At 43.8% G+C, this 12,172-nt stretch overlaps 1 protein-coding gene across 12 annotated transcripts in view; it reads right to left on the bottom strand.

Annotated features, from left to right (window-relative positions):
- Nucleotides 1-382: 382 nt before the first annotated feature.
- The window catches only part of DAB1 (DAB adaptor protein 1), a 1,100,137-nt gene continuing 1,088,347 nt past the window's right edge, over nt 383-12,172 (bottom strand). For all 12 annotated transcript variants that reach the window (XM_019742545.2, XM_074334774.1, XM_019742544.2 and 9 more), the window contains one exon: nt 383-640. Coding sequence is in view for 2 of the 12 variants with exons in the window: in XM_019742544.2 (XP_019598103.1) it covers nt 605-640 (36 nt within the window). In the remaining 10 variants the exon portion in view is untranslated. The remainder of the gene's footprint in view (nt 641-12,172) is intronic.

Raw genomic sequence — 12,172 nt, forward strand, 5'->3', positions numbered from 1 at the left:
AGCGATACAAAAATTTGTACACCCATTAATTTTCAAACATGACAAAGGAAGGAAAGGGGGAAAATGGCAGACGAGGCCCCGTGGAGTGATGAAAAAACATCATCATATGTCAAAGGCAGATGGATCATGAGATTGCAGTCACAGAGGACCTCTTGCTTTGCCTAAAAGAAGTCAGTGCCAACTTTGTTGCAACTCTCTGAGGCCTGTCGCTCCAAATTGGATGTCTCTACAGTGGTCAACAGGTAGCGAAATAAAAAGAGAATTCTGATTTTGCATACTGGGTCATCTTAAACCCACACTAGGAGAGCTCAGAATATTTGTTTGAGAAGCATTTGCTGGATTTGTGATTTAACGTTGGGTATAATTTTGTTACACTTTTGTGGGGTTTTTTGTTTGTTTGTTTGTCTGTTTTTTGTGCTGCCATAGGTATCTGCCATCAGTTGCCAAAAACTCTTAGTTCCCTCTTCCGAACGAGTTCCATTGGGCAATAATGAATTTCTTTGTGGGATGAGGTGAGGTGAAAGAATCCAGGAGAGCCTGTTGTGATGTGGATTTCCATCCCAGTCTGGAAGCACCCACAACGAGCCCGCATTGATGCTATGTCTTAGGTCTGTTGATCTGCGCAGAGAGGCTGCAGCGCCTATGGATAGAGGGACAAAGTGAGACCTGCTCTTTTCCAGATAGGATTTTCTGAGACAGTTTGGGAAGGGGAGTTTGGGATTAGAACAGAAAGGTAACAGTGTATGATGGATGACCTCGGGGAATGTTTGGATTGTTTGATCATGGTGCATATCATCTTGGCAAATTTTTGTCATCAAGAACTACTCACCCAGGTTTGTCCTTGTTTTTCAAATGAGATTGAGTGCCCCTGTTAGGGAAATAGCATGGTATAGTAGAGCAAGCTGGACAAGCTGTGTGATATGGGCAAAAAATTTATCTTCTCTGAGACTCAGTTTTCCCAACCATGAAATGGGAATCATCCTGCTTATCCTACAGCGTTCTTGAGAAAATTAGAGATAATCTATATAAAGCATCTAGCACAGTGTTTGGCAGTAACAGGTCTTCAAAATGGTTAACAATTATCCTGAATCAAGTGGAGATTTCTCCAACACAGTTTTATGAATGTCCACTTGATCCCGCTGAAATTCCATTTCACCCACTCTTTGGTTTCTCCAAGGAGTCATGACTGAGCACACTTTACAGCAAGAGAAACAGCAATTGTGCTGTTAGCTCTTAGTTAAAAGCTTCTGGGACTTGTTTCCATTCAATTTGCTGTTTCAGGTTTGGCCAGTCCTTTGCCTGTACCCATGGGGCTGCCCTGAGATATACACAAGGATTTTTACCAATGTATGACATAGCAAACCTTCAATCCAAACGTAGATGGGAAATGGTGTTTGGCTTTGTTGAAACCACTTTAGGACGCCAGTACATGTTGAAATGGCCCGAGATGTACTAGCTAAGCAGATCAGATCAATACATACTCTGGTCTGAAGCATACATAGTCTCTTCCATTAAAATTGCCCTATGCTGTCACTCTTGGATGTTTGTGCCAGAAATGGACACAGTCACATCTTAATTCTGCCAGATTTTATATATTAGCCTGCCTCCTACTATGTGAGTATAAATCCTTTTTCTTTGTTTATTTTCTTGAACCATCAGCTTGAACTGGCATTTTGTGAGCCCCTACTATGTGTCTAGCATGATGCGAGGTATTTTCAAATGCATTTTTTTTTTTTAACTCATCACAACAGACTTGTAAGGCAGATGCTTTTTCTCCTTTGCAAGTGAGAAATCAAGCACAGGAAAGTTAAATAATTTGTCCATAGTAACACACCAAGTAAGTTGGGGACATGAGACCTAAAATAGGGTCCAGTGCTTTTTTAGTCCGTTACAACAGCTGGAAAAAAAAGAAAAAAATACAACTCTTTAATCTGTAGTGTTGTAGAGGCCTTCGGAGTTCCTAAAGCTCCCTATTGTCTTATTTTATTTAACAGTCCTGGGAGTGGCTTTTACTCTCTCCACCCTCATACTGCAGATGATAACTGAAGGTCAGAGAGGTATGTGATCTCAAGGTCATTGTGCTGCCTGCCTCTCATGTGTTTAGTATATCATATGGCTTGTCTTTGTTATAAAGTTGGAATAGACTAGAAGATAATTTTGTCCAGATCCATCATTTTATAGCTGAGGAATGTGAAGCTCAGAGAAGAGAGCTTTTGTTTCCCCAGAGTCGCAAGGTTACTTAGTAACCACGCCATGAAGAGGATCCAGCACTCCTGCCATCGCATCCAGGGTATTTTCTTCTAGAACTCATTATGTTTGTGTCCTTCCAGGGAGAAAGAGCTTCCTCCCTTTTGAGGCACCCTATTTTGTAACATAACAGAGTGCCAATTTGTCCCTCCAAGCTTTCCACCCATGGAACTTCATACCGCCTTAAAATGTGAAGAATAAGTGTAATTCTTCCAAATATCCATAACAGAAAATGTGGAGGCCCATTCTTCTACACCCTATGTCTGGTTACGGCTTGCAGGCTCCTTCTGCCATTTCACATATGTGAACCTAGTGCAGTTGGTGTTCAATGAAGGGTTTTTGAATTAACGGATGACGATGATACAGTTTTACAGTCTTCACTGTTTTGATCACTTTGTCCTAAAAAACCCTCCAATTTGGCTTTATTCTCTCAAAATGTAGTCTAGCAAAACGTATAGCAAGATGACTTCTTAAGCACCTAATCTAGTCTTTGCCAATGTCTTGAAACGTTTCAAATCCGTGTTGTAAAGCTAAGCCTGTAACTTTCCTGTGTGTCTGTGTTCTGGGGTGGGGTGGGTGGAGACAAGGTGGAATCGCAAAGTACAAGTATTGGGAAAAACCATTTGCTTTGCCTATGGGCTACCAGGATGCATCAATCTTCCTTGGGTAGACTTCCTCAGCCCACCCTTCTTTATGGATGCCCGAAGAAGTCAAGCTGCCTTGATCTCACCCTACAATTTGCTCTATTCTAATTTTGGAAACTAATTTATTCAACTGAGAATGACACCTAAAAACAGAAGAAGACAGCAGGCTCAGACAGGGTAATTAATGCCACACTGCATTAACTTTCTGCAGCTGAGATAAATATTCACACATCTTCTGCTTGCCGGAATTTAGCTTCAAATACCCATCACAACAGCGGTAACAAGTGCAGTCAACTCCCAATTATCCCCACTAATGAAGGGGAGCAGTGGTGTGGAAAACCCCAAGCAGCAGATAATCCCAAAGTCTGACACTGTGATGCATTATCCATTTTGGCAATAGCTTTACCTTCCTTGTTACCGAATCTTAGACTGTCAGAGCTAGAGGAGAGCTAAGAATCATTTGATCCAGAAATTTTCAACCTGACTTCTGGCAAGGTCACAGTGGGGTCTTCAGGCTATTTTCAATATTCCAAAAAGTCTAAATGGAATCACACATTAACACAGCATGCTGGTGCCATTTGTTGTTTTCTCTGGGCAGATTTGACCACATCTCTACCCTTCTTCAAATCTTTCAAAGGCTCCCCATTACCCACAGCATAAGGTGAAAGCTCCTTAGACGGGGCACATGAGACCCTTTAGTCTCATAGTCCATTAGAGCTAATAAATGCCCCTTCCAGACCATGAATCAAAACAACCTTCCGGTCACGTACATCATGCTTTAAAAAAAGGTTCTTTATGCCTCTGCCAGAATAGTCTCTGAAATGGATTTGGTCATGCCAGTCACTTGCTTGAAATGACCCTCCTGACTCCTTATTACTCTGAGGACAATACAAACTCCTCGGGATGACACACGACGCCTTTCCAATACGCTCTACCGGCCGATCCTGCCTCGCTCACCTCCTTTCCTCCTGAACCGCCCGTACTCTGCTCCTGGTCAGCCTGACGTGACAGGGCTTTTTCCATCTCTGCTCAGGCAGTGTCCCCGGGGCCTCTTTTTGTCTTGCACCTGGGTGTTCGTACTTTCAGAACCAGCTCAAATAGAAAGGCTTCCCAGACTCTTAGTACCCTGTGCAGACCTCTGTCCACACTGCCATCATGTCACCCCCCAGTACTCTCTCCATAGTGAGCCCCACCGCACCCTTCACGTCAGTACCCCAAATCCTGAGCGAGAGCTTCGAACATGGGTGGCACAGCTGCTCACAGCGGGGAGAAGGAGGATGCGAGTGAACGAATGAATGGTTCTTCGCTTAATGTAAGTTGGCAAATACCCACGAGCTTTAAGCTCACTTGCGATCGGCATCTTAACATCTTCATTTCTAGAGGACAACAAAGTAGATGGAAAACCAGACGGGACACATGAAAACAAAATCAACCCCCCAACCTGTGACGTAAGCGGAATACCCCGTTTTCTGGGAGGTACAGTGAAAGAATGAAAGCACACAGATTGGAAATCGGGCAGATCTAGGTCAGTATTCCCGCTGCCAAGTTCCTGCAGCCAGAGTCCACCAGGCGCACGCGTGCAGCGGAACAAGCTGGGGTTATCACTCACTGCAGTGAGGGCATCTGTAACGGTGTGAGGAAGGGCTGATCACGGGACTGGGCTTATGGTCGATGACTGGGGGGAGGGTCAAGCAAGGTTTTTCTCTGGATTGGATGCTCTGAGAAAGTGGGAGTGTGGTTATTTTAATAAATCTTGAGGGCAGAAAGAATGGAGCAAGTTAAAGCTCAAAGGACGCTTGGTCATGTTTATACTGTGGACAACATTCACGTTCTGCCTATGCTCAGCCGTGGGACCGAGTGGTCTTGCTGTGTCTTGACCCATCACGGTTATGGGGTGGCCTTGTCTGATGCTGATGTTCCCTGAACCTGTTCATGTTTAGCAGAACCCAAAGGCCCACCTGTGAGGGCTGGGCCGGCTCCCGGCTGTCAGGCAGCTGCTCTTTCTCTCTGTCACCCACTTAGTGACCCCATGACTCTGCAAAGGTTACTTAACTCCTCTGAGTGCCAGTTTCCTCATCTGTAAAATGAGGCTAGGCTTGCTCTCTGTGAGAGGTGTGGTAAGCATTGACAGAGCAAATACACGTTGGTTGTCTGGCACAGAGCCTGGCACAGAGGAGGTACTCCAAAAAAAGGTTACGTCCCGTAAGTCTGGGCATGTGGCTTTTTGCTTCCTGTACAGAAGATGGTTTTAGGCCTCTGATGACCTGTAGGTGGCTCTCTAAATTGCTTCTCCTTTGAAGCACATAGGGGCCACTGCAAATGGGCTCTGTTATGAAACCTAATAATGGCGCTGGATCAGCCTGGGGAAACTGCAGGAAACACGGGGGGTTCATCTAAAGAGTCTGGTTGCAGGGCCCTGTGGCTAACAGAGGCCACTTCAAGTATGAATTATGTGCTGGCATACAACCGCCAAGTAGCGCCACAGGATTAGAGAACAGTTGATGCTTACAGAAATGGTGGCCGTTGAGAAGGACTTTCTTTCCTGTGTCACCTGTGACCTCACTTGGGCATCAGAATGAGGCTGTACCCTGAGCATTCCTATCTCCACGTACCGAGACGAAGCAGTGCCGCTCAGAGTTGGGTGACTTGCTCTAGGTCACTCCGCCAGCACAGGGCAGGGCTGGGACATAACTAGGTTTGCTATTATTTTTAGTTCTTTTTCCATTGTGCTAAAATATATACAACATAGCATTTGACATTTTAATTATTTTTAAGTGTACAATTCAAAGATACTAATTACATTCACAGTGCTGTGTAACCCTCACCACCATTTCCCAAACTCTTGCATTACCCTAGAATCGATACCCATAAAACAGTAACTCCTGATGCCCTTTTATCTCCAACCCCCAGTAACCTCTAATCTATTCATCTCTGTGAAGTGACCTACTCTGATTTTTAAATCCACTTCATTGAGGTGTAGCTTACATACAATGAGACGTTCCCATTGAAAGTGTACAGCTTGATGAGTTTTGACAAACGTATATAATCCTGTGTAGCCCTCCCCACCATACTCGAGCCATAGGGCATTTCCTCACCCTAAAAACTTCCCTTTGGTGCCCACAGCCCCTGATATGCTTTCAACCCCTATAGATGAGATTTCTAGAGTTTCGTGGGAACTCACCCAGGTCTTTCTAAGCCCACTGTCCTCTCTACTGCCATGTGTTCCCTTCGTAAAATGTCAAAGCAAGGAGGGTCCTCTGTCTCACAGTTCATTTCTTTCAGGAAGAAACTGAAACTCCCAGATTTGAGGGTTGTTTTTCCCAAAGTTCACAGGAAGCAGTGGAAAGCCAGGAGGGCAGCCCAGGTCTGGATCCCATTTCTGTGCTGGCTTCCTCACTTCCCCACCTGTCCCCGGCTGTTTGGCTTGAAGTACAGGAACAAATCGTTTCCTATCTCACATTATAAATGAGCCCCCTTTGAAATCCACCTAAATTGGGCTTATTACTTTGCATCTATTTAATTTTTATTGTGTTTATTTTTGGAAAGCTTGGCTACGTCTAGCAAAGGTGTGTCCAAAAAAATTATAGTGGAGAAAAGACATGGCATGCTGAGACAGGTGGTCTTGGATGTAAGGTTAGTATGTACCATAAAATCTACTTGCTGAGTGGGCCCATCTGTGGCCGGTCTGGGGGCCTGGAGGTGAGCTTAACACTGAGCCAAGCCAGGGGGCATCCTGGACCTGGGGGGTGAGCCAAAGCTTAGTGTCGTCCTGCTAAGCGAACAACTTCAACCTCATGGTCGTCTAGTCCCGACAGTGAGGCCCAGCATTCTGGGGTTTTACATTTCCTGCTTGGCAAATGAAAAAGGATGCTGGTTACCAGGGAGTGTAAATAAGGCTGAAATAACTTCAAGTTCAATCTGAAGACATAAATAGGGTCATCAAAGATGCATGAATTTTAGATCCAGAAAGATCCTGGCAATCCTCCTATCTACCTCTATGAACATAGGCAAGAATTTCACCTGGACCTCAGTTTCTTCATCTGTAAAATGGGGCTTGTAACATTAATAAATGAGCTCAGAGAACACGGAGGATTATAACAAGTGGTGGGAGTCTTTCTTTCCTTTTTAGTCAAAGGAAAGGAAAAACAACAACAACAACAACAACAAAGCTTTCTAACCACTTCCAGTCTGAAAATCTGTCCTTCAGGGTAGAAAAGTCTTCAGAACACAGGATGGATTTAATGATACTACCTTAGAGATTGATGCTGCTGTCAAACACACTCACTTGGTGAACACAGAGATGTACAATCTGAGTTCCCAGGGGTCTGCACATGTTCTGATCAATTTTGCATTTTCCCATCAATAATGACAACAGACACAAACTGTCTGCTTTGCACGTGTATGGCATCTTTCTTGACCTTGGCACACAGCAGATGAGGATACTGAGGTTGCCAACACCAGTTCTCGGCCACCAGCAGGAGGGCCTGTCCTGGGTAAGCTCTTGGCCGCTAGGAGTGGGTCCTGGATCTCAGGCCGGTCGTCTCCCAGAACCTAAACGAAGTCAGCCTGTTTAAGGGACTTCGGTCCTGCGCTTTGGTAGCTGGGAATAAGGACAGCCTGATGAAAGGGTGCTGTTGGGAGAGCTTGTTTGAGGACTAGGTCTTCCATGCTCTAGCTGGGTGACCGTGAGCATGTTAGAAGGTTCTAGACTGCCAAAGCTGGAAGGGCCTGTGGACATTGTTTTACAGAAGAGGAGACCAAAAGTCTGAAATGAAGCCATCCACCTCAGGTCACATAGCAGTTAAGTCGAAGAGACTGTGCTATGACTCAGTTGTCCTGGTCATGTTTGTGGGCCTTGAGCTATTTAATCTGGGTCTGGATTTACATCCGAGCTCCATTACATGTGGGTCTTCTGGTTTTAGCAAGTCATCAGCCTCTCTGCCTTACCTATCATATTTGTGAAGCGGGAAGAATAAAAATACTGAAGAATGTTCTCCTGAGGATTGAGTTAGGCGATGTTTATGAAAGTGCCATAAACATGCGAGTAACTTTTAAATATATTTTATTAGTGGTAGTTAATGAAAGACAATTGTGGTGATTTTCTACAGCGTGGTTTTAGAGGCAATGAGTGTGATCCAAATCAGAGGTCAGCAAACTACGGTCCATTGGCCAGTCCGGGTGACCACTTGTTTTTTATATGTCAAGTATTACTGGAACTTAGCCACACTCTTTGCTGCTTTCCTGCTGCAAGACTGGAGCAGATTAGCTGCGACAGAGACCGTATGGCCTATGAAACACAAATATTTACAGAGTTTGCCAACCTCTGCTCTAAATGACCAAGGGTATCTAGTTTTGCCCACTCCTCCAGTGACTTCAAACCATGTTGAAATCTTGACCTCTAGTCTGGTTTTCTCTTTTGACCTCCAGAGTCTCATATGCAGCCGCCTACTGGCTACTTGGATGTCTCTTAGCCTCCTCAAGTTCAAGTGGTCTCAATGTAAACTTGCCTTATTTCTGCTCAAGCGTGTTGCTCAGCTCAGTGATTGGCACGCCTGGACCCCGACGTCAGGGATCTGGAGCTCATCCTAGATTATGCTCCTTTCCTCGCCTCCCATTTCCCTTCAGTATTAACGTCCTCCTGCTTTGATCTTTCAAACAACTCTTGGCCCGAAGCTCACCTCTCCATCCTCTCCGACCCTGCCCTCAGCCAGACCCTTCACATCTCCTGCCTGAACCATTCCAACAGTTTGGGCTGAACTGCCCTCTGAGTGCTGTGTCCATGAGATGGACAGATTGTTTTCTGTTTTTGTGGCCCTTTGTTTTAAGGCTTTGTTGTTTGGTTCTATTTAAGAACAGAACAGTAATAATAATCCCAAGTACATGCATTTCACCATCAAAGCTTACAAAGCTTTCATAGTCACGATACCTTCTGATTCTGGGAGAGCTTTGGGAGGGAGCTGGTCTACATTATCCATATTTTATCCATATGAAGGGACCAAGGTTTAGAGAGGTTACAGGTTATCTGCTTTGGAACCATAATTCAGACCCAAGTCCCGCGAGCTCTGTGTGCCTTTCTTTTTTTCTTTTTCCACCTCATCGCCTGACCTTTTTTTTTTTTTTAAAGATTCTTCCTCCCAGAGCATCTGAAGTTCAGCTTTCTTTTCCCTTGAACACTAGAAATCCATCAGGTAATATTTTAGATGTCTTGAGTTCCCACTATGAAGATCAGTATTTAAAAAAATGATGGCGACTTACTATTTATGGCAATATCTATTGTTGCTAAGGGAGACAGACCAAACAATTCCCTCTTGTTACAGATGCTATTTTGACTTGACAGCTGGGAAAGTCTGATAGGCCGTTTATTTACTTAGCCGTTTAACCAAATAAATGTTTTCATTTTTCTTTCATCTCCTCAAAAGCTAACATTTTGCCCTCAAAATTGCTCCAGCAACACATCAGTGAAGTATAAATTACCTGCCATTCCCACATCAACCATTATAATATTATTTTGGTTCTCTGTTGTCCCTGTTGACCCAGTCTTTCCAAGACACGTGATTCTCCCAGGCGGAAGGGTAGGGGGGAAACAAAGTAATTGGAGGTATTTCCCTTTATTGCTAATACAGAAATGCTGTTTGAGATTGGCCCTGAAGCTTCCCCTTCAAGGATTGAGTCTGTCTGTTTTCTCTTACTCTGACGCACCATGGCTTTAACTTATCAACAGATGTCACCCCTACCTACTCAGAATTGGGTGGGTATTTCTAATAAAAAGCAGCTGGAGATAATGGTTGCAAGGGCGATAAGAAAGATGGAACTCTTGCTTTCCAATCGTACGAAGGCACAGGGGAAAATAAAGCCACGGATGTTAACTATCCCTGTATGTTATCCCTTCTCCAAACGTCTGGGAAGGCACTAAGAAATTACAGTCAGTAAATTTCCAGTTGGTTGGATGGGTGAATGGAATGGAGATAGAAAGATCCAAAGTGGCTTGTGGTGCCATTGATAAAGGGGCCCGGAAAGGCTCATTTGGACTCTCCTTGTGGGGGTCTAGGGGACATGTCTGCAAGGCTGGCATCAGCCTCTTGCCATGCATTTCCTGATAGGCAATTGTAAAATTGCCAGGCTAAGCTTTCAAAGGGAGAAAATTGCTTTGTTGAAGATTATAGTCTAGCCCTCCTTCGGAGCTAGGAGCTATGTGTTATGATTTACGTGTGGATATAAGACTGCTCATTTTTGGAAGTGAGAGGTGGCCGGTGAGGCTCTAACGGGGGTCATTTTGATTATGGGACAGGGCAGGCCAGAGAACAAAGAGATGGGTTTTTCTTTGCTTTCCCAGCTCAAAGCTGTTTTGAAGCATATTGAAAATTAATTATCCAAAGATATAAAGTACAGAGCAAAACCTCCTTGCAAATGGCTTGGTCCTTATGGCAAGATTTAGTCAACATAGGAGCTAAATGTATAAAATCCTAGGTAGCAGGGAACTAACATTTACTGAGTAGTTAAGAATGGTGATGGTGGTGGTGGTGGTGGTGGTGACAGCAGTTAACATCTATTGGGTGCTAAGAACTCCACATACATCACTCATTTAGTTCAAACAATAACTCCATGAAGCAGCACTATTTTTACCCTTATTTTTCAAAATAAGATAGAGGCATATAAAATCTTAGTTCAAACAATAACCCCATGAAGCAACACTATTTTTATCATTATTTTTCAAAATAAGAGAGAGACACAGAAACTCTTAGTTCAAACAATAAAACTAGGAAGCGGCACTATTTTTATCCGTATTTTTCAAAGTAAGATCGATACATAGAAAAATCTCACCAGGGTCACACAGCTAATGAGTGGTGGAGACAGATGCTCAACTCAGACCGTCTTACTCCAGAATGCAGAATTTTAAGTTCCGTTTTAAGCTGAGTACTGTGTCTGCCTCCATGCCAGAGGCGTAACATATGCTATCGCGGTTAACATAACATATAAGGCCCTTCTAGCAGATGAAGAAACTAAGACTCAAAAGGAATTATGTCCTTGCCCAAGATTTCCCATTAGTAAGTAGCTGAGCTGGAATTTGAACTCAAGTTCCAAACACGGAGCTCTTCTCACTGTACCATGCTATGTCCATTTACAACTCAGCTATGACTTGGAGTTCTGGATGGAGCTGCAAATGCAGAACAGACAGCAGCTCCACAAAACCACTCAGCTTGTATGACTGTCTCAAGCTGAACAGCCTCATAAAGATGAGGGCTTGATACATTGATCTGCAAATGGTGTAAGTCATCTTCATTTTCTAGAAGACCTTCGATTTTAGGATGATGTTTGCTGTTGTCCTGATGAATGGCTCTTGTCACCTCTAGCTCATTCATCAAATTTTTCAAAGCAGGGTTGGGCATATGAAATAAAACATATGCAAGGGGTAGAAAACCTCTTGAGGATTCTTCTCAAGGAGGCCACCCATACTCCTCAACTTTTCTGTCTTGGAATATTGACTTTGCCTTTAATTCACCAGCTCCCAAATAGCTTGGCAAGACTAAATTTTTTGACGGGTATTACCTGGTTTTGTGTGGCATGATGTGCTACGATGTGCTACTGTGTTGATATAACATGTGGCAAAATACACAGTATGTTAAGTTCTTTAATCATAAAATCTATTAACAAAATGCACTTTCAAAGCACTGTATTAGCTTTCAATAACTGTCGAAATAACTTACATGTGAACTGAGAATATGATTCTGGGGTAGCCTCAGAATCCATTCATGAGCAGTGAAAACTATTTACCATTTTAATGGTTCTGATCACGCTGTTCAGGCCTTCAAAAGGAGCTCTGTGGGTACGGCCTTGCAGCCCTACACGTGTATGGAAAACTAGGAAAGTATTTGAAAATTGAACACATTTGTCAAGGAATGACCTTAGAAATCATGTCTGGGTAACAAGGTGTACTTCTTCTGTCTCCTGAGAAGGTTCACTTCATCAGCAACTCTTTCTTTCGATCAAATCAAATGTATTGAAATTCAAGTGCCAAAAGCCACTTCTGGTAAATGTAAGTACACCTCTCTCACAGTAGCTGCTGCTGATGGAATCTGAAGTGGTTTGGTGGCAAACCACATGCTGCAGCACAGGTGCAAACTGCAGAGCCTCAGAAGCGAACGCCACGTGTTTGGGCTCTCGTTTCACTGTGACATTGGCAAGGGTGAGGGGGCCCCCTCTGGCTAGATGAAATGGGCTATCACGATCTTACATCTCTCTCTATCTTATTTCAAGCACTGCTTATTTTTGCTTCTTCGTCT

Source organism: Rhinolophus sinicus, linkage group LG06, assembly GCF_036562045.2.
Source record: "Rhinolophus sinicus isolate RSC01 linkage group LG06, ASM3656204v1, whole genome shotgun sequence".
Lineage (NCBI taxonomy): Eukaryota > Metazoa > Chordata > Mammalia > Chiroptera > Rhinolophidae > Rhinolophus > Rhinolophus sinicus.